Source organism: Melanerpes formicivorus, unplaced genomic scaffold (genome assembly GCF_026170545.1).
Source record: "Melanerpes formicivorus ecotype bairdi unplaced genomic scaffold, bMelFor1.0.p_v2 SCAF_286, whole genome shotgun sequence".
In the NCBI taxonomy this organism is placed as follows: Eukaryota; Metazoa; Chordata; class Aves; order Piciformes; family Picidae; genus Melanerpes; species Melanerpes formicivorus.
The window spans coordinates 184,633-212,120 of NW_027142638.1; the positions used below are offsets into that span (position 1 = coordinate 184,633).

Below are 27,488 nucleotides of genomic sequence, written 5' to 3' on the forward strand. Positions count from 1 at the left end.
CAGCAGAAGCCACCCTGGCCAGAGGAGGCCTCCCCAGCCACGACACAAAGACTCTGGGAATGTTCTCTGCAATTTATTGGGAATGGCAACACGCCGAGGAAGGAGGAGAGGCCACAGGCAGGAGAGGAGGGGACATGGGGACAGCACAGCTCACCCCATGGCACAGGGGGCTGGCAGCCAAGAGCAAACTTTCTTCTCCTGACAACAAGTCCAGGGGGCTGGGAGCTGATCCCGGGGGGGAGCAGGGCAGCAAGAGCAAGGGCAGCTGGAAGCCAGGGCTCCAGAGAGAGCTTCTGCTCCCAGCAGCCCTGCGGGGGCAGCCAATCCCTCTGGCCCCCTGCCCAGGAGATGTTTGCCTGCCCGGGGACCAGGCCCCACTGCCCCACACCTGCCCTGAGCCAAAGCCTAGAGAAAGGAAGCAGCAGGAGGCACTGCCTGCAGAAGCACCCCAGGGGCACGGCCGTGGAGCAAGGCAGGGGAGGACAGAGGAGGAAAGAGAACTTCTCTAGACCATTGCCGGCAGGCAGCCACGAATGTACAACACAGCGAGGAAGGCAGAAGGGCCCCTCCTGGACACCAGCTCTCCCTGCGGGACAGCCCCACGGCCGCCGCCGCAGCAGCAGCTAAGGGGCAGCTCGCCAGGGCCGCCCAGGGGACGGGGCACGGCCGGGAGGCTCCCGCGGGGGCGCCAAGCCGAGAGGATGCGCTGGGGCACGGGGGGGACAGTTCGTGTGGTGGCAGGAGCGGGGGAGGCTGGGCTGCTGCTGCTGCTGGGGGGAGAGAGGAGCCGCTGCTTTCCTTCTGCTCGCTGCCCGCGGGGCTCAGAACCTCACTCCGGAAGACTTGACCGAGGTGGTGGTCACACATCTGCGCACGGAGGACGAGCCCCCGCCGGAGCCGCACACCCTGCCGCTGCCCGACGAGAAGCCGCCGCCGTACACCGCTCCCCCCATGCCGCAGCTGCCGCCCATGCTGCCCCCTCCGAAGCTGCCTCCTGCTCCTCCTATGCCGCAGCTGCCTCCTCCGAAGCCTCCTCCTATGCCGCAGCTGCCGCCGCCGAAGCCTCCTCCCATGCCGCTGCCTCCTCCGAAGCCTCCTCCCATGCCGCTGCCTCCTCCGAAGCCTCCTCTGACTCCGGAGACGCTGCCTTTGCCGACCACAGCTGCAAGGCAAGCACAGGTTACACCTCCCTCGTTCACTGCTGCCCACAGGCTGCATCTCCCTTGCCCCCACAGGCTGCATCTCCCTTGCCCCCACAGGTTACATCTCCCTTGCCCCCACAGGCTGCATCTCCCTTGCCCACTGCTGTCCACAGGCTGCATCTCCCTTGCCCCCACAGATTACATCTCCCTTGCCCCCACAGGTTGCATCTCCCTTGCCCCCACAGGTTGCATCTCACTTGCTCCCACAGGCTGCATCTCCCTTGCCCACTGCTGTCCACAGGTTGCATCTCCCTTGCCCCCACAGGCTGCATCTCCCTTGCCCACTGCTGTCCACAGGCTGCATCTCCCTTGCCCCCACAGGTTACATCTCCCCTGCCCACTGCTGCCCACAGGCTGCATCTCCCTTGTCCCCACATCTTACATCTCCCTTGCCCCCACAGGTTACATCTCCCCTGCCCCCACACCTTACATCTCCCTTGCCCCCACAGATTACATCTCCCTTGCCCCCACAGGTTGCATCTCCCTTGCCCCCACAGGTTGCATCTCACTTGCTCCCACAGGCTGCATCTCCCTTGCCCACTGCTGTCCACAGGTTGCATCTCCCTTGCCCCCACAGGCTGCATCTCCCTTGCCCACTGCTGTCCACAGGCTGCATCCCCCTTGCCCTCACAGGCTGCATCTCCCTTGCCTCCACAGGCTGCATTTCCCCTGCCCCCACACCTTACGTCTCCCTTTCCCCCACAGGTTACATCTCCCATGCACACTGCTGCCCACAGGTTGCATCTCCCTTGCCCCCACAGGCTGCACCTCCCCTGCCCACTGCTCCCATGGAGCTCCCCAAGAGAGGACTTTGCTGCAGCCTCCCCTGGCCTGCTCCTCTTTCCCCAGGGAAGGAGTGGAGGTACTCACAGACATTGACGTTGGACATTCCATCGTTGCACAGCCTGGGGGGGAATTGGCACATGTCAGTTACCCAACCCAAGGCACAGCAAACCTGGGAGCTCCTCTGCCACTAGCAAGCCAAAGCCTCTTGAGGGACAGAGGACCAATCCCATGGGAACTGCAAGGTCCTTCAGCTGGCAACCTCCCTCTGTTCCCAAGGGTCACATTCCCCACTCTTTCTGAGTCTCCCAAGTGTGGAATGGGTTGGAAGGGACCTTAAAGATGATCCAGATCCAAGCCCCCCTGCCATGGGCAGGGTCACCTCCCACCAGCCCAGGCTGCTCAAAGCCTCATCCAGCCTGGGAGGGGGCAGCCACAGCCTCCCTGGGCAGCCTGTTCCCAGCTTTTCCTTTGAGAGCAGCCTTGAACTAAAAGCAGCACAAGAAATATGGAAACCTCCACCCCGAGAGTTAGACCTTGACTGAGAAGAGATTCATCCCTCGAGTGGATGCAAAGCATCAGAGCTTCACCACATGTCACAGAGAGGATGTGGTGAGGTTCCCACCCTGGCAATACCCAGTCCTGACCATCCCAAGTGCCCCCAAGTGAGATTAAACTCAAGGTATCCAGGGTCAGATCTCTGCCTCTCCTCCTCAAAGTCCATTGAGAGTGCAGAACTCTTGGGCTTTGGAGAGACCTTTGAGATCCTCAAGTCCAGCTTGAGAAGGGGAGGTTCAGGCTGGAGCTGAGGAAGCAGCTTTGCCCCACAGCTCAGGAACCAACCAAGAGCTCAGTCCCAGGGCTGCCAGGAGCAGTGCTTCCCTCTCCAAGCACAGATCCCTTCCTGCCTCTCCTCCTCCAAGCACCTTGGGCAGCCCAGGCTGGCTCAGAAGCTCTCACCTGTTCTCCTCTCCCTCCAGCAGCTTCCTGTACATGGCAATCTCCACGTCCAGAGCAATCTTGATGTTCAGCAGCTCCTGGTACTCCTTCAGCAGGCGAGCCAGCTCCTCCTTGTCTTTGCTCAGGGCACATTCCAGCTCCTCCAGCTTCCTCCTGGCATCCTTCAGGGCCATCTCCCCACGCTCCTCGGCCTCGGCGATGGCCGTCTGCAGCTGATGGTTCTGCCAGAAGGCAAAGGAGGTTCTCAGCTGCCTCCTGCCCTGCCTGCACTGCAGCAGCCCTCAGGGCACCAGCTCCCGAGGGAGCAACCCCCTGGCCGCCTCAGGCTCCTCCAAAGGGCCTCCCTTTCCCTGCCCGCTCTGCCCTCAGCAGCTCAGGCAGCTCAGAGCTCGGGCAGCCTGCTGCCAGCCCCCCAGGAGATGCTCCCCAAGCCCTACCTGCTTCTTCACGCTCTCAATCTCAGCCCTCAGCCTCTGGACGTTCCTGGTCAGCTCCTGGATCTCGATCTTGGTGTTGCGGAGGCTGTCCCCGTGCCTGCCAGCTGTGTTCTGCAGCTCTTCATACTGAGCACAGGGACACAAAGCCTCCCATCAGCCACAGCCTGCCCAGACCCCAGGCACTTCACTTCTGAGCCAAGGGACTCAGCAACCACCAAAGAGTGTCCCAAACTCACCCTGCTCTGGTACCAAGCCTCAGCCTCGGCTCTGCTGCTCTGAGCTATCTGCTCATACTGCTGCCTGACCTCCTGGATGATGCTGTCCAGGTCCAGGTGCCGGTTGTTGTCCATGGACACCACCACAGACAGGTCCCTGCTGATGGTCTGCATCTGAGCCAGCTCCTGCAACCAAGCCATGACACATCCTGAGCACCAGAGGAGCACAGCAAAGAGCCACAAGCCCCAGGCAGCTCCTCCAGGCCAAATCCACAGGGGTGTCCTCCCCACCCTCAGTGTCTTTGGCCACCCCACAGCTCCTTGGACAGCTCTTACCTCCTCATAGATGCACCTCAGGAAGTTGATCTCATCGGTCAGGGCTCCCACCTTGGCTTCCAGCTCTACCTTGGTCATGTAGGCACAGTCCACATCCTAAAGGAGAGATCACACAGAGACAATGGCATCCTCCCAGCCCACAAGAGCTGCTGGCAGCCAACACCTCCCCATCTCCTCCTGCCTCCCTGCAAGCTCTCTGCAGTCTGTCCCACCTCTCCCTCTCTCCTCCTGCCTCCCTGCAAGCTCTCTGCAGCCTGTCCCACCTCTCCCTCCCTCCTGCTGCCTCCCTGCCTCACCTTCTTGAGCACCACAAACTCGTTCTCGGCAGCTGTTCGCCTGTTGATTTCTTCTTCGTACCTGGCCGAGGGGACAAGGCAAGATCAGACTCTGGCACCGCTCAGCAGCCAGCCAGTGGAAGCCTCTTGCTTCCAGGGACCCCCCAAGGCCCCTGTCTGCAGAAGGAGGACCGTGTGGCAGCCTCCTCTGCTGCCTGGGGGCTCCTTCCCCCCTTCCTCTGCCAGGCACTCACTTGCTCTTGTACTCCTCCACGTACTGCCGCATGCTCTGCAGCTCCGACTCCAGCTGGCTCCTCTGGCCCACCAGCCCCTCCAGCCTCCTCCTCAGCCCTTGGATGTAGTTCTCAAAGATGACATCCAGGTTCTTCCTGGGCCCTGTAGGTCCTTGCTGTTGGAGGAGCTCCCACTTGGTGGCGAGGACCTTGTTCTGTTGCTCCAGGAAGCGAACCTGCAAGCCAGCAAGGGGCTGTGTGAGAGACTCACCTGGGGAGGCTCCAGCTGCTTTGTGTGGGAGAGACAAAAGGGAGGGTTGCCCAAATCCTCAATTGAGGCTCTCTCCACCATCCCAGCTCATAAAAGCCCTGATGAGCCTTTATGAGAGGGGTTTGTTTTGAGTCATCCTCAACTTCTCCTTTCAGGACAGAAGTTGTTGCCAACGGCAAACAGCTTCTGCATTGTCCAGAGCAGCAGGTTTGGAGCTTGCTGGTTTGGAGCCTGCTGCTGTCTGTGCTGAGCTGGAGTCAACCAAACTGTGCTTTCATTGTGGTTATGATTATTATTCCACCTGACTGCACAGACAAGCTCTTTTTGAGGCATTTTGGGGTGGGGGTGTATGTGTCTGTCTCTTTGGTTTCCATCTGGAATGGGAAGAAGCCCAAAGGTCTCTTTGGTTTCCATCTGGAATGGAAAGAAGCCCAAAGGTCTCTTTGGTTTCCATATGGAATGCAAAGAAGCCCAAAGGTCTCTTTGGTTTCCACCTGGAATGGGAAGAAGCCCAAAGGTCTCTTTGGTTTCCACCTGGAATGGAAAGAAGCCCAAAGGTCTCTTTGGTTTCCATCTGGAATGGAAAGAAGCCCAAAGGTCTCTTTGGTTTCCATCTGGAATGGGAAGAAGCCCAAAGGTCTCTTTGGTTTCCATCTGGAATGGAAAGAAGCCCAAAGGTCCCTTTGGTTTCCACCTGGAATGGGAAGAAGCCCAAAGGTCTCTTTGGTTTCCACCTGGAATGGGAAGAAGCCCAAAGGTCTCTTTGGCTTCCATCTGGAATGGGAAGAAGCCCAAAGGTCTCTTTGGTTTCCACCTGAAATGGGAAGAAGCCCAAAGATCTCTTTGGTTTCCATCTGGAATGGAAAGAAGCCCAAAGTGCTGGAAGGGTCTTCAACAGCCTAGAGTCAGCTCCTTGAAGAGGAAGTTCCATCAAAAGGGGGAAGAGAACTTCTAGGACAGCTGAAGTCTACGCTGATGGCTTCCCCCTGAATGCCTGTGGTGGGCTGAAATGTTCCCCCCTCCAGCATTAGCTCTGCCAGAGCAGCTCAGTATGAGCAGGCTGGAGGGATGCTGAGGCAAGAGAAGCTGCAGCATGGCCTGGAGCTATCATCTTTCAGCTGCCATTTACATCCAAACCTCCTCTACTGCTCACTCTCACTCAACAAGGCCTTCTTCCTCGCTTACTACTCAAGCAGCAGCCTTGGAGAGTCCCTCAGCTCCTTGCTGGTTAAGAGAAGGAGTTCCCTGTCCAGGCCTCAGGGAAGCCTTTGGCAGCGCCCAGCTCCAAGCAGGGGAGCTCCCCAAGCCTCACCTTGTCGATGAAGGAAGCAAACTGATTGTTGAGGGTCTTGATCTGCTCCTTCTCACTGTTCTTCACTTGCTGGATCTGAGGGTCGATCTCCACGTGGACCGGCCTCAGGAGGCTTGGGTCCACCTGCACCGGCTGGATGCCCCCGGGGAAGCCGGGGCCGCCGAAGCCGCCCCCCATGCCTCCGCCGAAGCCGCCCATTCCTCCAGGCCCCATGCCACCACCAAAGCCACCCATTCCTCCGGGACCCATTCCTCCTCCACAGCTCATCCCTCCACCGAAGCCTCCCACGCCTCCTCCGTAGCCTCCGCCGAAGCCTCCCATCCTGCCTCCCGGGAAGCCTCCGCCACCGTAGCAGCCGCCCATGGCGATCCTCCTGCTGCCCCCCATGTTGTGGAGGCTCCTGCTGCTATAGCCTCCGCACTGTCCACCTCCTCCACCTCCCCGGGATGAGGAGTAGGAGCTGTAGCTGATCCTGGTCCTGTTGCCACCTCCTCCAAAGCCCCCAGCGACGGCCGAGCAGGAGCTGTAGCCCTTCCTACTCCCTCCTCCAAAGCTTCTGCAGACAGACTGCCGAGACATGGCCGTGGCTTCCAAGGAAGAGCCTCCCCAACCAGATCAAGAAGAACAGCGAGACCAAGGCCCAAGGCACAGCAGCTGAGCGAAGAACGTGGAGAGAAGTGTCTGGAGTCTTCTCTGGCTCCACAGCTCCAGGCACTGCCTTTTATCCGCTGCTGGGGCTGGGCTGGGCCACCCTGGGCGTGAAGGTGGATCCCAGCTTATTATTTCCATCAGCATGGTGCTGCTGACAGATCCCCACCTGAGCCTGACCATATTTGGGCCTGCCTGGAAACACACCCTGCAATCTAGAGGCGAATAAAAGAAGGCTGAAGCGGGGCTGGGAGTGACTAAGTGACCTCCCCTATCTTTATGGCATCTGGGAAATTGAGGGGCACCGAAGCTTCGCCCTCCCCCCGGCCTCCCCCCTCGGCGCCCTGCCGGCCTCCGCCGAGGGGCTGTCTCCCTCCACCCTGCCCCAGTAACCCCAGGTGGAGATCTTCCCCATCCAAGAGTCACTGGAAAGGAGCAGTTTTGATGAAATCCCAGGCAGAGCCCAGCTTTCACAACTGCTCCAACACACCCTTAAATCCCAGTTTTATGTGGCCAAGCCGCCTGTGGCAGCCGGAGGAGTTTCCCAATCCGGGCGCAGAAACTCACGGCACCGAAGTTTGGAGCGACTCAGCAGAATTCCTCTGCTAGGAAAGGGGAAAAACAGCTCCCTTGCAGCCTTTGCACTGGGAGTGTCCTCTGCCTCTGGATTAAATTCCCTCCCAAGTGCAGCTCCCCCGAGCCTCTGGCAGCTCACGGGGAGCTCGGAGGATGCCGAGGCAGCGCGAGGAAGGCAGCTTGGGAGCAGCACCGCTGCCGCTCCTCCTCCCTGCTCTTGGCAGGGCAAGGAAGAAGAAGAGAAGAACAACTACCTGGAGGGAGGTTGTAGCCAGGTGGGGGGGTTGGGCTCTCCTCCCAGGCAAGCAGCACCAGAATAAGAGGACACAGCCCCAAGATGCGCCAGGGGAGGTTCAGGCTGGATGCTAGGATGAAATTCTTCCCAGAGAGAGAGCTTGGCCATGGGGATGGTGCCCAGGGAGGTGGTGGAGTCCCCATCCCTGCAGGTGTTTAGGAAGAGACTGGATGGGATGCTTGGTGCCGGGGTTGAGTTGATCAGATGGTGCTGGGTGAGAGGTTGGACTTGGTGATCTCAAAGGTCTTTTCCAGCCTGGTTAATTCTATTCTGGTCTGTTCTGTTCTGTTCTGCTCTGCTCTGCTAGATTCCATTCCGTTCCATTCCATTCCATTCCATTCCATTCCATTCCATTCCATTCCATTCTATTCTATTCTATTCTATTCTATTCTATTCTATTCTATTCTATTCTATTCTATTCTATTCCATTCCATTCCATTCCATTCCATTCCATTCCATTCTCTTCTATTCTACTGGACATGGCACTTGGTGCCATGGTTGAGTTGATTAGATGGTGCTGGGTGAGAGGTTGGACTTGGTGATCTCAAAGGTCTTTTCCAACCTGGTTAATTCTATTCTGTTCTGTTCTGCTCTATTCCATTCCATTCCATTCCATTCTATTCCATTCCATTCCATTCCATTCCATTCCATTCCATTCCATTCCATTCCATTCCATTCTTTTCTATTCTGTTCTACTGGACATGGCCATGGTTTAGTAGTCATGAGGTCTTGGGTGACAGGTTGGACTTGATGATCTTTGAGGTCTTTTCCAACCTTATTGATCCAATGATTCTATTCTAGTCCATTCCATTCCATTCCATTCCATTCTATTCTATTCTATTCTATTCTATTCTATTCTATTCTATTCTATTCTATTCTATTCTATTCCATTCCATTCCATTCCATTCCATTCCTCCTCCGTGCTCTTGAGAGGGCAATGAAGAAGAAGAAGACAAGACCATTGGGCAGCTGCTTCAGTGAGGATGGTTGGGGACAAAGAAGTGGGAGAAGAGCAGTTGGACAACTCAGAGTGGTGAGGCAGGGGAGGGTCCTGCTGCTCACAGACTTGGTTTGGTTGGAAGAGACCTCTGAGCCCACCAGGCCCAACCAGCACTGTTGATGACCTCCTGCCTCCCTGGGTTGCCTCCACAGCCTGAGGCACAGCTGAAGTGGGAAGGTGGTGAGGAACAGGAGCCTCTCTGCTGCCCAGGCATGGTACCTCCTCCCCTCCTCCTCATGTACATCTTCTGCTGGGGAAAGGAATGGCTTTGAGAAGTGGTCCCTGAGAAATAAAAGACCTCCCTTGGTGGGGAGGGTCTGGGAAAGGAAAAGTTTTCCACTGCTCCTCAGGTTCTAGATGGTGACAAAAGAATGTCCAATGCCAACCATGTGTTTAGGAGAAAGGAGCTTCTAGGGGCTGCTGAAAAGGAAGCTGAGGCCTGCAGAGACCTCCTTAAAGGCTGCTGCTTTTTTCTTTTGGGTCTGAGATCCCTGGATGTTGTCAGTAAAGAGGGGTTGAGCCCATGGGTGCAATGCCCAACCACTTCTCACACCTCCTCTAGCTCCTCACCACCATGAGGCATCAAAAAGTGACAGCAAAGAGGTGGCAGAGCCCTCCCAAAAAGTCCAACCTGGACAGGAATTTGAGGTCCTTCCCAAGAGCAGAGTGTGGCCAGCTGCAGCAGCAGCAGGGGTTGCCAGGCTCCCCCGGGGGGTTGTGGCAACTCCAAGTGGTCTGAAGGTATCAGCTGCAGCCACAGACACCTCAAAGCCTTTGGAAGAGCAGCCCTGACAATCCCTCCCAAAAGCCACCAGAGGAATTAGAAACAGAGCTGTCACTGAGGGCTGCAGGACACCTCAGGCTCTTGAAGGAACAGGGGTAGGTGGGTGGAGAGGGGGCTTAGGGGAGTGGAGAACACTACCCATGAGGAGATCTAATGGAGAAGGTCTATCCTACCCTTGGGAGCACCAATCATAGTTGACCAAAGGCTATCCTGCTCCTGAGGGATCCAAGTCATGGCTGACCAAAGGCTATCCTGCTCCTGAGGCACTCAGCCATGGCTGACCAAGGCTATCCTGCTCCTGAGGCACTCAGCCATGGCTGACCAAAGGCTATCCTGCTCCTGAGGCACTCAGCCATGGCTGACCAAGGCTATCCTGCTCCTGAGGCACTCAGCCATGGCTGACCAAAGCTATCCTGCTCCTGAGGCACTCAGCCATGGCTGACCAAAGGCTATCCTGCTCCTGAGGGACTCAGCCATGGCTGACCAAAGGCTATCCTGCTCCTGAGGCACTCAGCCACGGCTGACCAAAGCTATCCTGCTCCTGAGGCACTCAGCCATGGCTGACCAAAGGCTATCCTGCTCCTGAGGGACTCAGCCATGGCTGACCAAAGCTATCCTGCTCCTGAGGGACCCAAGTCATGGCTGACCAAAGGCTATCCTGCTCCTGAGGGACCCAAGTCATGGCTGACCAAAGGCTGTCCTGCTCCTGAGGGACTCAGCCATGGCTGACCAAAGCTATCCTGCTCCTGAGGCACTCAGCCATGGCTGACCAAAGGCTATCCTGCTCCTGAGGGACCCAAGTCATGGCTGACCAAAGGCTGTCCTGCTCCTGAGGGACTCAGCCATAGCTGACCAAAGGCTATCCTGCTCCTGAGGGACCCAAGTCATGGCTGACCAAAGGCCATCCTGTTCCTGAGGCACTCAGCCATGGCTGACCAAAGGCTATCAAACCCCTGAGGGACTCAGCCACGGCTGACCAAAGGCTATCCTGCTCCTGAGGCGTTCAGCCATGGCTGACCAAAGGCTATCCTGCTCCTGAGGGACTCAGCCACGGCTGACCAAAGGCTATCCTGCTCCTGAGGCACTCAGCCATGGCTGACCAAAGGCTATCCTGCTCCTGAGGCACTCAGCCATGGCTGACCAAAGGCTATCCTGCTCCTGAGGCACTCAGCCACGGCTGACCAAAGCTATCCTGCTCCTGAGGCACTCAGCCATGGCTGACCAAAGGCTATCCTGCTCCTGAGGGACTCAGCCATGGCTGACCAAAGGCTATCCTGCTCCTGAGGGACTCAGCCATGGCTGACCAAAGGCTATCCTGCTCCTGAGGGACTCAGCCATGCCTGACCAAAGGCTATCCTGCTCCTGAGGCACTCAGCCATGGCTGACCAAAGGCTATCCTGCTCCTGAGGGACCCAAGTCATGGCTGACCAAAGCTATCCTGCTCCTGAAGGACTCAGCCATGGCTGACCAAAGGCTATCCTGCTCCTGAGGCACTCAGCCATGGCTGACCAAAGCTATCCTGCTCCTGAGGCACTCAGCCATGGCTGACCAAAGGCTATCCTGCTCCTGAGGCACTCAGCCATGGCTGACCAAAGGCTATCCTGCTCCTGAGGGACTCAGCCATGGCTGACCAAAGGCTATCCTGCTCCTGAGGCACTCAGCCATGGCTGACCAAAGGCTGTCCTGCTCCTGAGGCACTCAGCCATGGCTGACCAAGAGCTGTCTGTGAGCTACTCTCTGCCACAGGCTGCAGCTGTGGAGCCCTGCAGGGAGAGGACCTCTTCCCTCTCGAAGCAGCTGGCCTGAGGAGGGTCTCATAGCTCAGAGGGTCTTCTATGCCCCAAAGACACAGAGCTCAGCTCTCCAGTGCCCCACTCATGGTCTGCAGTCCCACCCTGCTGTGGGGCAGCTCAGCCTGGAGCTGGAGCAAGAGAGCATCACTTCTCCTGGCCTCCTCCAGGCTGCCAAACACCTTTCTGGAGCTGCCTCCCCCGGCAGGCAGCAGGGCCTGGCTGGAACACCTCAGCTGGTGGCACCATCAGGAGGGGAAGGATGTGTCAAGTCAGCCAAATCCTGCATGCTGACCACGCTCAGCAGAGGCAGCTCAGACGCCCAGCTTGAGTCACTCTGACATCTGCAGACAAGATGTGAAGATTAAACCAGGCCTGGAGTCACTGCAGCCTCCTCCAGGTGAGACTCAGCAACCAGCCCGAGCTCCACGGCTCCCTCAGATCTCTTGCACAAGGAGCTGCGCTCGCTGCAGCCACCCAGCCGGCACAGAGTGCGCTCCGCAGAGCCGGGCTGCAGCTTCAGAGCTCTGCCAGCAGAGAGCTGCTGGCACCAGGGGGCGGGGGGGAGGATGTCACAAGGACTCCTCCCAGCGGTGCCGGCCACGCCGAGCCGCAGCCTCTCAAGCTGCAGAGGAGAAGCAAACTCTTAAAACTGAGAGCAAAAATAGCTGAGTCCTGCCCCAAGCTAAACCCCAAAGTGCTCCTGCCACAGCCCCAGCCTCTCACAGACCTTCACTTCCCCTCCTCTCCTGCCTGGGCCAGCCCCAGGCACTTCCCCCAGCTCCACCACACCTCTGCTGGGCTCGGGAGGCAGCAGAGGTCCCTCTGCGAGAGCTCCACAGCCTTTCCTCACCGCCTGGCCTGGACCTCTGCCTAGCTTTGCAGCTTCCTGACCTGCTCTGGGGACACTGGCAGCTCCCAGCTGCTTGTGGTGGCACTCCTGAAGCACTCCTGAAAGCCCTCCCTGCCTCTTTGATCTCTCCTTGTGGTGGAGGAGCTGAGGCCCAGCTCAGATCCAGCCCAGCAGCCTTGCCCCCGCAGCCCCTCCTCGAGCTGCACCAATGCCTCCCACTTGCTCTTGGAGGAGAGGCTCTGGGGTTGTCCATTGGCTCTTGAGGGAGCTGGTGGGAGCCTGAGCCCCTGGGCAGGGGGTCTTAGAGTCACAGGATTGTTTGCTCCAAGAGCATCCAGTCCAACATCAACCCAACCCCTCCATGGCCACCAAACCATGGCCCCAAGTGCCATGGCCACAGGGGTCTGGAACAGCTCCAGGGATGGGGACTCCACTGCCTCCCTGGGCAGCCTGGGCCAGGCCCTGACCACTCTTGCAGGGAATAAATTGTCCCTCATGGCCAACCTGAGCCTGCCCTGGCACAATTCCAGGCCATTTCCTCTTCTTCTACCACCTGATGCTAGAGAGAAGAGCCCAACCCCACCTGGCTCCAGCCTCCTCTCAGGCACTTGCAGGGAGCCAGGAGGTCTCCCCTCAGCCTCCTCTCCTCCAGCCTCAACCCCTCCCAGCTCCCTCAGCTGCTCCTCCCCAGCCCTCTCCCCCAGCCCCTTCCCCAGCTCCCTTGCCCATCCCTGGCCCTGCTCCAGCCCTCAATGTCCCTCTGGCAGTGGGGAGCCCTACAAGCCTTTGACTCACGTTCCCAGCCCTTCATGTTCTTACTCCCAGCCAGAGGAGGGTGAGTCAGTGGTTCCCAAGCCCTCCTGGTGCTCACAGGGTGCTGAGCTCTGCAACCTGCCCACACTCCCCTTGTACTCCAGCAGGGAGCTGCTTGGCCAAGCTCCATCTACACATTCAGAGGCAGCTCTAAACCTCCCCTTCCACCACCACCCCCAGTGGCCACTGCCATCTTTGTCCCCTAAGAGGCAGCAAGGTCTGCTCCACCTGCAGATGCTTTCAGAAGGGAAAGTCCTGAGGGGGTTCTCAGCTCTGTTTGCTTGGTTGAGTCACTGCACCATCAGCTCCAGGATGGAGCTTCCAGGCTGGGCTGGACTGCTGCAGGTTGTTTGACTGCAGCATCCAGACCACAGCACTCCAGGCTGGGCTTGGGATTTGGGGCACTACAAGGAGTGAGTGGTGAATGAGTCAAGGAGCATCACTCAGGCTGCTTGGACTCTTGCCTGCCTCTCTCCTCACACCCAGTCAGCTCCCTCAGAGCTCAGGCAGGACACACTGACCAGCTCCCCACCAGGCTGCTCCCCCCCCAGCAGAAGCCACCCTGGCCAGAGGAGGCCTCCCCAGCCATGACACAAAGACTCTGGGAATGTTCTCTGCAATTTATTGGGAATGGCAACACGCCGAGGAAGGAGGAGAGGCCACAGGCAGGAGAGGAGGGGACACGGGGACAGCACAGCTCACCCCATGGCACAGGGGGCTGGCAGCCAAGAGCAAACTTTCTTCTCCTGACAACAAGTCCAGGGGGCTGGGAGCTGATCCCGGGGGGGAGCAGGGCAGCAAGAGCAAGGGCAGCTGGAAGCCAGGGCTCCAGAGAGAGCTTCTGCTCCCAGCAGCCCTGCGGGGGCAGCCAATCCCTCTGGCCCCCTGCCCAGGAGATGTTTGCCTGCCCGGGGACCAGGCCCCACTGCCCCACACCTGCCCTGAGCCAAAGCCTAGAGAAAGGAAGCAGCAGGAGGCACTGCCTGCAGAAGCACCCCAGGGGCACGGCCGTGGAGCAAGGCAGGGGAGGACAGAGGAGGAAAGAGAACTTCTCTAGACCATTGCCGGCAGGCAGCCACGAATGTACAACACAGCGAGGAAGGCAGAAGGGCCCCTCCTGGACACCAGCTCTCCCTGCGGGACAGCCCCACGGCCGCCGCCGCAGCAGCAGCTAAGGGGCAGCTCGCCAGGGCCGCCCAGGGGACGGGGCACGGCCGGGAGGCTCCCGCGGGGGCGCCAAGCCGAGAGGATGCGCTGGGGCACGGGGGGGACAGTTCGTGTGGTGGCAGGAGCGGGGGAGGCTGGGCTGCTGCTGCTGCTGGGGGGAGAGAGGAGCCGCTGCTTTCCTTCTGCTCGCTGCCCGCGGGGCTCAGAACCTCACTGCGGAAGACTTGACCGAGGTGGTGGTCACACATCTGCGCACGGAGGACGAGCCCCCGCCGGAGCCGCACACCCTGCCGCTGCCCGACGAGAAGCCGCCGCCGTACACCGCTCCGCCCATGCTGCCCCCTCCGAAGCTGCCTCCTGCTCCTCCTATGCCGCAGCTGCCTCCTCCGAAGCCTCCTCCCATGCCGCAGCTGCCGCCGCCGAAGCCTCCTCCCATGCCGCTGCCTCCTCCGAAGCCTCCTCCCATGCCGCTGCCTCCTCCGAAGCTTCCTCTGACTCCGGACACTGTGGTCCTGCCGACCACAGCTGCAAGGCAAGCACAGGTTACACCTCCCTCGTTCACTGCTGCCCACAGGCTGCAACTCCCTTGCCCCCACAGGCTGCAACTCCCTTGCCCCCACAGGTTGCATCTCCCCTGACCACTGCTGCCCACAGGCTGCATCTCCCTTTACTCCCACAGGTTGCATCTCCCTTGCCCCCAGAGGCTGCATCTCCTTCACCCCCACAGGCTGCACCTCCCCTGCCCACTGCTCCCATGGAGCTCCCCAAGAGAGGACTTTGCTGCAGCCTCCCCTGGCCTGCTCCCCTTTCCCCAGGGAAGGAGTGGAGGTACTCACAGACATTGACGTTGGACATTCCATCGTTGCACAGCCTGGGGGGGAATTGGCACATTTCAGTTACCCAACCCAAGGCACAGCAAGCCTGGGAGCTCCTCTGCCTCTGCCAAACCACTTCCCTCTTTGATCCTCAGCACGACTTTGGTGCCACCAAAGTGTTTCAGTGGGCGGGACCTCACCAGGCCCTCTTTGTGCTGAGGTTCCTCCAGGTTTGGGGTTCACCACATGTCACAGAGAGGATGTGGTGAGGTTCCCACCCTGGCAATACCCAGTCCTGACCATCCCACGTGCCCCCCCCCCCGAATGCCAAGAGCTGCCTTGAGGTTAAACTCAAGGTATCCAGGGTCAGATCTCTGCCTCTCCTCCTCAAAGTCCATTGAGAGTGCAGAACTCTTGGGCTTGGGAGAGACCTTTGAGATCCTCAAGTCCAGCTTGAGGAGGGGAGGTTCAGGCTGGAGCTGAGGAAGCAGCTTTGCCCCACACCTCAGGAACCAGCCAAGAGCTCAGTCCCAGGGCTGCCAGGAGCAGTGCTTCCCTCTCCAAGCACAGATCCCTTCCTGCCTCTCCTCCTCCAAGCACCTTGGGCAGCCCAGGCTGGCTCAGAAGCTCTCACCTGTTCTCCTCTCCCTCCAGCAGCTTCCTGTACATGGCAATCTCCACGTCCAGAGCAATCTTGATGTTCAGCAGCTCCTGGTACTCCTTCAGCAGGCGAGCCAGCTCCTCCTTGTCTTTGCTCAGGGCAGTTTCCAGCTCCTCCAGTTTTATCCTGGCATCCTTCAGGGCCATCTCCCCACGCTCCTCAGCCTCAGCAATGGCTGCCTGCAGCTGATTGTTCTGGGCAAGAACAAAGGGAACCTTCTCAGATCTCGTTTTGCCACCTGGGATCAACCCTCAAGCCCCAAAGCGGAGATGTCAAGGGGTGGGGGAGGGAAGGGAAAGGGAACATCCACATGAAGTGAACAAGAGGTGGTTGAAGAAACCATTTCTGCCCCCCACGTGGTCATCTGGGGTCCAACCCCAGGCCAGCCCCCCAGGAGGTGCTCCCCAAGCCCTACCTGCTTCTTCACGCTCTCAATCTCGGCCCTCAGCCTCTGGATGTTCCTGGTCAGCTCCTGGATCTCGATCTTGGTGTTGCGGAGGCTGTCCCCGTGCCTGCCAGCTGTGCTCTGCAGCTGCTCGTACTGGGGGCACCAAGACAGAGCAAAGCCTCAGTGAGGCAACCCCTGGCCCAGGTGGGTCAGCAGCTCACATCCTGCTACCAGGACCCAGCAGGTGGCTCATGGATGTGCAGCTCAGTGGAAAAGATCCTTCCCAGACTCAGTTATTGTGGTTGAAGGAGACCTGAGTGACACTAACACCCCTGGGCCCCTGGAAAGCTACTTGGGGCAGGGATGTTCTACTGGAGGCACATTTTTGGCCAGGCTTTGTACCATGCAGCCAAGTGAGGTCCTGAGCACCTTGGAAGCAGTGAGTCAGATCCCTCAAAAGCAACAGAATTCCTCCTGGGACTGCTTTCCATGAGCTCCAGCACCGTCAGCTTGCAGAGGGCTCTGCCCTCCACTACCCACAAGCTTCAGCCACCACCAAAGGTTCCTCAAAGGCTTCCAGACTCACCTGGCTCTGGTACCAAGCCTCAGCCTCGGCTCTGCTGCTCTGAGCTATCTGCTCATACTGCTGCCTGACCTCCTGGATGATGCTGTCCAGGTCCAGGTGCCGGTTGTTGTCCATGGACACCACCACAGACAGGTCCCTGCTGATGGTCTGCATCTGAGCCAGCTCCTGCAACCAAGCCATGACACATCCTGAGCACCAGAGGAGCACAGCAAAGAGCCACAAGCCCCAGGCAGCTCCTCCAGGCCAAATCCACAGGGGTGCTCTCCCCACCCTCAGTGTCTTTGGTCACCCCACAGCTCCTTGGACAGCTCTTACCTCCTCATAGATGCACCTCAGGAAGTTGATCTCATCGGTCAGGGCTCCCACCTTGGCTTCCAGCTCTACCTTGGTCATGTAGGCAGAGTCCACATCCTAAGGGAGAGATCAGAGGCAAGAGTTTTGTTTCCTCCTGGAAGTCCTTCAGGGTCATGGAGATGGCAGCCTGGTGCTGAGGGCAACAGCTCTGAGGGTGTTAGTCAGGAATGCAAATGGAACCCAAAGGACTTCAAAGAGCAGGGCCTGGAGCCTCCACCAGTTCCTGCTGAGGAGAGAGTCCCCTGCAAGCAGAGGTGAAGCCTGATCTCCCAGCCAGCCCTTTGTAGTGCCTCTGACTCACCTTCTTGAGCACCACAAACTCGTTCTCAGCAGATGTCCTCCTGTTGATCTCTTCCTCATACCTAAGAGAGGGAAAGCACAAAGTTGAGTTTCCACAACCCTCCTGCCCGAGGCCAGGCTGGGAGGAACCAACAGTGTCACAAACAAGAGAAGGAAAGAGTCAGGCTGAGAAAGAGCTCCGTCCACAACCTCTGCAGAGAGCTCCTGGGTGAAGGGAAGGAGCTCCTGAGTGAAGAGAAAGGAGCTCCTGGGTGAAGAGAAAGAGCTCCTGGGTGAAGAGAAAGGAGCTCCTGAGTGAAGAGAAGGAGCTCCTGGGTGAAGGGAAGGAGATCCTGAGTGAAGAGAAAGGAGCTCCTGGGTGAAGGGAAGGAGCTCCTGGGTAAAGGGAAGGAGCTACTGGGTAAAGGGAAGGAGCTCCTGGGTAAAGAGAAGAAGCTCCTGGGTGAAAGGAAGGAGCTCCTGGGTGAAGAGAAGGAGCTCCTGGGTGAAGGGAAGGAGCTCCTGAGTGAAGAGAAGGAGCTCCTGGGTGAAGGGAAGGAGCTCCTGGGTAAAGGGAAGGAGCTACTGGGTAAAGGGAAGGAGCTCCTGGGTGAAGGGAAGGAGCTCCTGGGTAAAGGGAAGGAGCTCCTGGGTGAAGGGAAGGAGCTCCTGGGTAAAGGGAAGGAGCTCCTGGGTGAAAGGAAGGAGCTCCTGGGTGAAGGGGAAGGAGCTCCTGGGTGAAAGGAAGGAGCTCCTGGGTGAAAGGAAGGAGCTCCTGGGTGAAGGAGCTCCTGGGTGAAGAGAAAGGAGCTCCTGGGTGAAGGGAAGGAGCTCCTGGGTGAAGAGAAGGAGCTCCTGGGTGAAGGAGAAGGAGCTCCTGGGTGAAGGGAAGGAGCTCCTGGGTGAAGGGAAGGAGCTCCCCAGCCTCCTGAGGTGTCCCTCCCCGCACTCACTTGTTTTTGAACTCCTCCACATACTGCTGCATGCTCTGCAGCTCCGACTCCAGCTGGCTCCTCTGTGCCAGGATGGAGTCCAGCTGCCTCCTCAGGTTCTGGATGTAGTTCTCAAAGATGACATCGAGGTTCTTCCTGGGCCCTGAAGGTCCTTGCTGTTGGAGGAGCTCCCACTTGGTGGAGAGGACCTTGTTCTGCTGCTCCAGGAAGCGAACCTGCAAGCCAGATCACGGAGAACCCACCGTGAGGTGGGGAGCAGCAGCCAGGGCACCTTCCAGCAGCTGAAGTGAGGCTTCTGGTGGTCCTGCTTGACCAGGAGACAACCAATCCACATTCTGCTGCCACCTAAACTCCAAGCTGAGGGAGGAGGAGGACATTTCCCCTGGTCCCATCCTTCTCAGCCATCAAAGGAGCTCTTAGAGGGAGCCACCAGCTCCACGTCCATTCCCACCACAGGTAGTGTAGACACCTCCAGGTCTAGACCTAGCCTTGATTCCTACTCTTTGAAAGCCAAGAGGGCAAAAAGAAAGAATGCTGCTGGTGCAGATTTACATGGGAGAGTGTTTGGGAAGAGAAGGCTCAGGAGGGAAGAAGCTCTGAGCCTGAACCCTGCAGATGTTTGGAGGTGTTGAACCTGTTTGCAAGTCAGCCATTAGCTGAGCCTGGTGCAACAGGCTGGGTTAAAGCCCTGCAGACACAGCTTTGATCTCCTAGGGAAGAGATTCTCATCTCTCCTCCAGCAGCTCTTAATGAAAAGACTCTTCCCAAGCTCCTCAGCCTCTTCAGCTTTCCCTCAAACAGGAGGTGTCTGCACAGCAAGGGAAGGTCCTCCCAGCTCAGAGCCTCGGGCAGGCACGGCCCCACCCTCTCACCTTATCAATGAAAGAGGCAAACTGGTTGTTAAGGGTCTTGATCTGCTCCTTCTCCTGGATTTTGACCTGCTGGATCTGGGGGTCGATCTCCACGTGGACCGGCTGGAGGAGGGCTGTGTCGATCTGCACCGGCTGGATCCCGGGGCCGCCTCTGCCAGGCCCACCGAAGCCCGCCATGCCAAAGCCCGGCCCACCAAAGCCTCCCATCCCTCCCCCACCATAGCCACCCATGCCTCCACCATAGCCACCCATCCCTCCACCATAGCCACCCATGCCTCCACCATAGGCACCCATCCCCCCGAAGCCTCCCATTCCCCCTGCGCCGAAGCCTCCCATCCTGCCTCCTCCGTAGCCTCCGCCACCGTAGCAGCCGCCCATGGAGATCCTTCCACCGCCACCTATGCTGTGCAGGCTCTTGCTGCTAAAGCCCCCGCAGCGGCCTCCGCCTCCAAAGCCCCTGGACACGGAGTAGGAGCTGTAGCTGCTCCTGCTCCTGCTGCCCCCTCCTCCGAAGCCGCCGGCGATGGCCGAGCAGGAGCTGTAGCCCCTCCTGCTGCCCCCTCCGAAGCTCCTGCAGACAGACTGCCGAGACATGGCCGTGGCTTCCAGGGGAGAGTGCGAGGAAGGCGAGGAAGAAGAGGAGCAGGGCTGTGTGCTGCGAGGAGAAGGGAAGTCAAAGTCCCTCTGGCTGGAGGGCAGGAGATGCTCTCTCTTTATGCCGGCCCCGGAGGAGGGCTGGGTCTGCATGGGCGTGAAGGAGGAGCCAGCTGCTGTCTTCATCGGCCTGGTGTGGCTGACAGATTTCCATCTCCCCTTTGCCAAACACCTTGACCCTCCCCAGGAACACACCCAGGGCCCAGAGAGCTGCCACACGTGTGGCTACCCAAGGGCCAAGGGAGGCCTCCGGCTGTTGTGGTTTCGGCAGCAGCCTCCCCGGGCTCAGCCTCCCTCCTGCTGCGCTTTGGCTTGGGCTTCGCCTTTGGGTTTTGGGTTGCTTTTTGCTTCCAAGCCTCCTTTCATCCACTCTGATTTGTTTCCCTGCTTGCCTTTATCTCGATTCTGATCTCTCCTTCCAAAGCCCCATGGCAGGCAAGCTCCAAGGCTCCTGCCAAGGCGCAGCAGGGCTTTCACAACTCCCCAAACACACCTAGGCTGCACCCTGCCTCCTTCTTTTGAGCTGGAAAATTGCCTTTGGCCTCGAGAAGTCGTTTCCCAATCCAGAGCCAGGGCTCAGCAAATTGCATTTTGATGAGGCTCTGAAGGCTTCTGGAGAAACAGAGCCAGGAAGGAGACACCAGAGGCATGGCTGGCACTGGAAGTCCGTTTGCTGGTGGACCAAACTCCTGCTGTGAGGGTTGGTGCCTTCACACCAGGGTTGGGTTGGTGCCTTCACACCAGAGCTGGGTTTGTGCCTTCATGCTAGGGTTGGTGCCTTCACACCAGGGCTGGGTTGGTGCCTTCATGCTAGGGTTGGTGCCTTCACACCAGGGCTGGGTTGGTGCCTTCACACCAGAGCTGGGTTGGTGCCTTCACACCAGGGCTGGGTTGTTGCCTTCACGCCAGGGCTGGGTTGGTGCCTTCACACCAGGGCTGGGTTGGTGCCTTCACGCCAGGGCTGGGTTGTTGCCTTCACACCAGAGCTGGGTTGGTGCCTTCACACCAGGGCTGGGTTGTTGCCTTCACACCAGAGCTGGGTTGGTGCCTTCATGCTAGGGTTGGTGCCTTCACACCAGGGCTGGGTTGTTGCCTTCACACCAGAGCTGGGTTGGTGCCTTCATGCTAGGGTTGGTGCCTTCACACCAGGGCTGGGCTGGTGCCTTCACACCAGGGCTGGGCTGGTGCCTTCATGCCAAGGTGTTCTCAGCAGCAGTGAAGAAACACCAGAAGCATCACAGACAGGAAAGCCCTTTGAGAGATCTTCTGAATCACTGAATCTGTTTGGTTGGAAGAGACCTTCCAGCTCAGCCACTCCAACCTTCGACCCAGCACTGAAGGGTCAAAGCCAAACCATGGCCTGAAGTCCACAGTGCTGCTTGAACACCTCCAGGGGTGGGGACTCCACCACTGCCCTGGACAGAGGATTCCAGTGCTTGAGAACCAAGGCCATGAGAAGAGGCAGAGAGGACATCAGGAGCCCAGCTGGGATGGGTCTGAGGGAAAACTTCTTTGGTGTGAGGCTGCAGGAGGCCTGGAGCAGGCTGCCCAGAGAGGTTGTGGAGTCTCCTTCTCTGGAGGCTCTCAAGCCCCATCTGGATGTGTTCCTGTGTGAGCTGCCCTGGGGGGTCCTGCTCTGGCAGGGGGGTTGGACTGGGTCCCTCCCAACCCCTACCGCTCTGTGGTTCCCTGAGGTGGGAAGTGTGGGCAGACCACAGAGCCATGGAATGGGTTGGGTTGGAAGGGACCTCAAAGCTCAGCCAGCTCCACCCCTACCCTGCCATGCCCAGGGACACCTCCCACCAGCCCAGGTTGCTCAAGGCTTCAATCCAGCCTTGCCCTGAGCACCTCCAGGGAGGGGGCAGCCATGGGCAGCTCTGAGAACAGAGAGAGAGCAGCAGGCATGAAAATCACACTGCCCACAGAATGAAAGCTGGCAGCCACGGGCAGGCAGTGAGCCAGGCAGAGGATGCTGGGGAGAGCTCAGCTGGCCCTGCAGAGACATGGAAATGAGGAGGGGAGAGGGCAGGGGAACCTTCTCCAGAGGCACTGCAGGTTTCCAGCTCCTGGCTCCCTTCAGCACTTCCATGCAAATCTCTTCCTGCCAGACAAAGGCACTCAAGGAGCCCTCCCTGCAGAGCAGGAGTTGGAACCTTCTGAAATCACAGCAGCACAGAACATGAGGGCTTGGGAGAGACCTCTGGAGCTCACCCAGTCCAACCCCCCCTGGCGCAGCAGGGCACCCAGGGCAGGGCACCCAGGAACACATCCGGGGGGGTTGGAAGCTCTCCACACCAGGAGACTCCACAACCTCTCTGGGCAGCCTGCTCCAGGCCTCCAGCAGCCTCACAGCAAAGAGCTTTCTCCTCATCTTCAGATGGAACCTCCTGGCTTGCAGTTTGTGCCCCTTGGCCTGGCCCTGGACACCACTGAGCAGAGCCTGGCCCTAGGCACTACTGAGCAGAGCCTGGCCCTGGGCACCACTGAGCAGAGCCTGGCCCTGAGCACCACTGAGCAGAGCCTGGCCCTGGACACCACTGAGCAGAGCCTGGCCCTGGGCATCACTGAGCAGAGCCTGGCCCTGGACACCACTCAGCAGAGCCTGGCCCTGGGCATCACTGAGCAGAGACTGGCCCTGGATACCACTGAGCAGAGCCTGGCCCTGGACACCACTGAGCAGAGCCTGGCCCTAGGCATCACTGAGCAGAGCCTGGCCCTGGGCATCACTGAGCAGAGCCTGGCCCTGGGCATCACTGAGCAGAGCCTGGCCCTGGGCATCACTGAGCAGAGCCTGGCCCCTGCTTCTTGCTCCCTCAACCCAATCCAACCCAACCCAACCCAACGCAACCCAACCCAACCCAACGCAACCCAACCCAATCCAATCCAACCCAACCCAACCCAACCCAACCCAACCCAATCCAATCCAATCCAACCCAATCCAATCCAGCCCAACCCAATTCAACCCAAACCAATCCAACACAAGCAACCCCAATCCAACCCAACCCAACTCAACCCAACCCAATCCAATCCAATCCAGCCCAACCCAATCCAATCCAACCCAACCCAACTCAACCCAACCCAGCCCAACCCAATCCAATCCAAATCCAACCCAAACCAATCCAATCCAGCCCAATCCAAACCAATCCACTCCAATCCAATCCAACCCAACCCAATCCAACCAATCCAAATCCAACCCACTCCAATCCAAATCCAACCCAACCCTATCCAACCCTACCCAATCCAATCCAACCCAATCCAACCCAACCCAATCCAACCCAACCCAATCCAACCCAATCCTACCCAACCCTACCCAATCCAATCCAACCCAACCCTATCCAACCCAACTCAACCCAATCCAATCCAACCCACCCCAATCCAACCCAACCCAACTCAACACAACCCAATCCAAGCCAACCAACCCAAATCCAACCCAATCCAACCCAACCCAACTCAACGCAACCCAATCCAATCCAACCCAATCCAACCCAATCCAATCCAAATCCAACCCAACCCAATCCAATCCAACCCAACCCAATCCAACCAACCCCAATCCAATCCAACCCCAATCCAATCCAATCCAACCCAACCCAAATCCAACCCAACCCTATCCAACCCAATCCTACCCAACCCTACCCAATCCAATCCAACCCAACCCTATCCAACCCAACTCAACCCAATCCAATCCAACCAACCCAAATCCAGCCCAACCCTATCCAACCCAGCCCAACCAACCCTATCCAACCCAACCCAACCAACCCCAATCCAACCCAAACCAATCCAACCCAAACCAATCCAACCAACCCAACCCTATCCAACCCAATCCTACCCAACCCTACCCAATCCAATCCAACCCAACCCTACCCAACCCAACTCAACCCAATCCAATCCAACCAACCCAAATCCAGCCCAACCCTATCCTACCCAACCCAACCAACCCCAATCCAATCCAAACCAATCCAACCCAATCCAACCAACCCAAATCCAATCCAAACCAATCCAACCCAATCCTACCCAACCCTACCCAATCCAATTCAACCCAACCCTACCCAACCCAACTCAACCCAATCCAATCCAACCAACCCAAATCCAGCCCAACCCTATCCAACCCGTCCCAACCAACCCCAATCCAACCCAAACCAATCCAACCCAAACCAATCCAACCCAAACCAATCCAACCCATCCCATTCCACAGTTCTGGGATTCCGTGCTTCCACGCTCAGAAGATTCTGGTGTTGGTGCCAGGCTGAGCAGGACTTCATTTAGAGATGAAGCTTGCAATGAGACAACCCCAAGCCAGCCCCTCCAGGCTGGGATTTGGGGACTCAGAGGCTCTGTGTGGTTTTACAGCCTGGTTTATAGACAATAAATCAGTAGCCTGAGGAGGTCTCCTATGGCTTCTTGGTCTTTGGCAAGACTTCATCTGCTAAATGTCAGTGCTGGGACCAACACCTGCCCAGGCTGGGAGGTTATGAAACACAACCTCAAACATCAGCGCAGCCATGAGGCAGGAGGCTTGACAAAGACCTGAGGTCCCCTTGGGAGAAAGCAGGAGCTGCCTACAGACCCCTGGTGCCCCTTGGATGAAGGCAGGAGCTGCCTACAGACCCCTGGTGCCCCTTGGATGAAGGCAGCAGCTGCCTACAGACCCCTGGTGCCCCTTGGGGGAGGTCAGGAGCTGCCTACAGACCCCTGGTGCCCCTTGGATGAAGGCAGCAGCTGCCTACAGACCCCTGGTGCCCCTTGGGGGAGGTCAGGAGCTGCCTACAGACCCCTGGTGCCCCTTGGGGGAGGGCAGGTGCTGCCTACAGACCTCTGGTGCCCCTTGGGGGAGGTCAGGAGCTGCCTACAGACCCCTGGTGCCCCTTGGATGAAGGCAGAAGCTGTCTGCAGACCCCTGGTGCCCCTTGGATGAAGGCAGGAGCTGCCTACAGACCCCTGGTGCCCCTTGGATGAAGGCAGGAGCTGCCTACAGACCCCTGGTGCCCCTTGGATGAAGGCAGGAGCTGCCTACAGACCCCTGGTGCCCCTTGGATGAAGGCAGAAGCTGCCTACAGACCCCTGGTGCCCCTTGGATGAAGGCAGGAGCTGCCTACAGACCCCTGGTGCCCCTTGGATGAAGGCAGGAGCTGCCTACAGACCCCTGGTGCCCCTTGGATGAAGGCAGGAGCTGCCTACAGCCCCCTGGTGCCCCTTGGATGAAGGCAGGAGCTGCCTGCAGACTTCTGGTGCCCCTTGGGGGAGGGCAGGAGCTGCCTACAGACCCCTGGTGCCCCTTGGATGAAGGCAGGAGCTGCCTACAGACCCCTGGTGCCCCTTGGATGAAGGCAGGAGCTGCCTACAGCCCCCTGGTGCCCCTTGGATGAAGGCAGGAGCTGCCTACAGACCCCTAGTGCCCCTTGGATGAAGTCAGGAGCTGCCTACAGACCCTTGGTGCCCCTTGGATGAAGGCAGGAGCTGTCTACCTACCCCTGGTGCCCCTTGGATGAAGGCAGGAGCTGCCTACAGACCCTTGGTGCCCCTTGGATGAAGGCAGGAGCTGTCTACCTACCCCTGGTGCCCCTTGGATGAAGGCAGGAGCTGCCTACAGACCTCTGGTGCCCCTTGGATGAAGTCAGGAGCTGCCTACAGACCCTTGGTGCCCCTTGGATGAAGGCAGGAGCTGTCTACAGACCCCTGGTGCCCCTTGGATGAAGGCAGGAGCTGCCTACAGCCCCCTGGTGCCCCTTGGATGAAGGCAGGAGCTGTCTACAGACCCCTGGTGCCCCTTGGATGAAGGCAGGAGCTGCCTACAGACCCCTAGTGCCCCTTGGATGAAGGCAAGAGCTGCCTACAGCCCCCTGGTGCCCCTTGGGGGAAGGCAGCAGCTGCCTACAGCCCCCTGGTGCCCCTTGGGGGAAGGCAGGAGCTGCCTACAGACCCCTGGTGCCCCTTGGATGAAGGCAGGAGCTGCCTACAGCCCCCTGGTGCCCCTTGGGGGAGGGCAGGTGCTGCCTACAGCCCCCTGGTGCCCCTTGGGGGAGGGCAGAAGCTGCCTACAGACCCCTGCTGTGCTCTTGGATGAAGGCAGGAGCTGCCTACAGACCCCTGGTGCCCCTTGGGGGAAGGCAGCAGCTGCCTACAGACCCCTGGTGCCCCTTGGATGAAGGCAGGAGCTGCCTACAGACCCCTGGTGCCCCTTGGATGAAGGCAGGAGCTGCCTACAGACCCCTGGTGCCCCTTGGATGAAGGCAGGAGCTGCCTACAGACCTCTGGTGCCCCTTGGATGAAGGCAGGAGCTGCCTGCAGACTTCTGGTGCCCCTTGGGGGAGGGCAGGAGCTGCCTACAGCCCCCTGGTGCCCCTAAGGGAGGGGAGGGCAGAAGCTGACTCTCAGCAGCCCTGCCACAGGCAAGACCTGGCAGCCACCACCTCCATGGACCCAGGCTGTCAAGATGCTCCACTCCTGCTCCACCAAGCAAGCAGATTCCAGCACCATGAGGCTGAGGAGGGGCTGTAGCTGCTGGAGATGGCATCCTGCAGCCCCACAGGGATGGAGCAGTGCCCTCCCTGCCCAGGCAGCTGGGGAGGTTGTGCTGGGAGGGGTTGCTTGGGGGTTTTGTCTCCTTTTCTGTGGGTGGGATGAAGTGCTCAGGAGGTTTGCAGGTTCCCAGCCCTGCTGGGTGTTGCTGCCTTCAGTCAGCACAAGGCTCAGGTCCCCAGAGCCCGTGGTTAGATAAGGCTGGGGCTGAGTCACAGCCCTGGCTCCAGCCAAGCTTGGGAAATCAGCCTGGGAGTTGGGGATCAACAGCAGCAGCCAGCCCCAGGGCAGCCTGGCACTGGGGGGGGGAGCTCCAACAGCCTGGCACCCAAAGCCCTCAGGGAGAAAACTGCCTCTAAAGAGGTCCCTTCCAACCCAAACTGTGCTGGGATTCCTCAGTGCTGCCATCCCCCACTGCTGGCATCCCAGGATTCCACAGATCCATGGGGCTGTGATTCTCTGATTCCAGGATGCCACAGTTCCAGGATCCTGGGGTTGGACTTGGTGACCTCAGAGGTCTCTTCCCTCCTGATCAGCTCCTGGATGACCTCAGAGGTCTCTTCCCTCCTGATCAGCTCCTGGATGACCTCAGAGGTCTCTTCCCTCCTGATCAGCTCCTGGATGACCTCAGAGGTCTCCTCCCTCCTGATCAGCTCCTGGATGACCTCAGAGATCTCTTCCCTCCTGATCAGCTCCTGGATGACCTCAGAGATCTCTTCCCTCCTGATCAGCTCCTGGATGACCTCAGAGGTGTCTTCCATCCTCTGCAGTTCCTGGATGTCTTCCAAGGTCTCTTTCACCCTCAGCAGGTCCTTAGTGGTTGGACCTGATGACCTCAGAGGTCTCTTCCACCCTCAGCAGGTCCTGAGTGGTTGGACCTGATGACCTCAGAGGTCTCTTCCACCCTCAGCAGGTCCTGAGTGGTTGGACTTGATGACCTCAGAGGTCTCTTCCACCCTCAGCAGGTCCTGAGTGGTTGGACCTGATGACCTCAGAGGTCTCTTCCACCCTCAGCAGGTCCTGAGTGGTTGGACTTGATGACCTCAGAGGTCTCTTCCACCCTCAGCAGGTCCTGAGTGGTTGGACTTGATGACCTCAGAGGTCTCTTCCACCCTCAGCAGTTCTCTGAGCCCGTGGATTGGGTCACAACTTGCTCCAGCCCAGCAGAGTTTTCTCCTGAGCTGTGATGCAGTGTCAGGAGCAGCCAGGGAGGGCTTCTTGGTGACTCTTTGGTGTAGCTCCAGCCCTGGGGAGGCACAGAACCAGGGAATCAGTTGTCAGGGCTGGAAGGGAGCTCAAGGCTCAGCCAGGTCCAACCCCCCTGCCATGGGCAGGGAGCCCTCACACCACAGCAGGTTGCTCACAGCCACCTCCAGCCTGGCCTTCAGCACCTCCAGGGACGAGGAGGAGGCTTCCACCACCTCCCTGGGCAGCCTGGGACAGGCTCTCAGCACCCTCCT

At 58.8% G+C, this 27,488-nt stretch overlaps 2 protein-coding genes across 2 annotated transcripts; both read right to left on the reverse strand.

Moving 5' to 3' along the window:
* Positions 1 to 57: 57 nt before the first annotated feature.
* LOC137458826 (keratin, type II cytoskeletal 5-like) lies at positions 58 to 6,705 on the reverse strand. Its single transcript, XM_068170115.1, has 9 exons — positions 6,025 to 6,705; positions 4,463 to 4,677; positions 4,230 to 4,290; positions 3,934 to 4,029; positions 3,619 to 3,783; positions 3,383 to 3,508; positions 2,946 to 3,166; positions 2,073 to 2,107; positions 58 to 1,162 (listed from the first exon to the last, which is right to left on the reverse strand). Exons 1-9 carry the CDS (start codon positions 6,601 to 6,603, stop codon positions 822 to 824), a joined length of 1,839 nt encoding a protein of 612 aa, XP_068026216.1. The 5' UTR covers positions 6,604 to 6,705; the 3' UTR covers positions 58 to 821.
* A 6,686-nt stretch (positions 6,706 to 13,391) lies between these two features.
* Positions 13,392 to 19,653, reverse strand: LOC137458825 (keratin, type II cytoskeletal 6A-like). The gene is made up of 9 exons (XM_068170114.1): positions 18,859 to 19,653; positions 17,987 to 18,201; positions 17,056 to 17,116; positions 16,716 to 16,811; positions 16,401 to 16,565; positions 15,842 to 15,967; positions 15,400 to 15,620; positions 14,787 to 14,821; positions 13,392 to 14,475 (listed from the first exon to the last, which is right to left on the reverse strand). Exons 1-9 carry the CDS (start codon positions 19,636 to 19,638, stop codon positions 14,153 to 14,155), a joined length of 2,022 nt encoding a protein of 673 aa, XP_068026215.1. The 5' UTR covers positions 19,639 to 19,653; the 3' UTR covers positions 13,392 to 14,152.
* Positions 19,654 to 27,488: the final 7,835 nt, after the last annotated feature.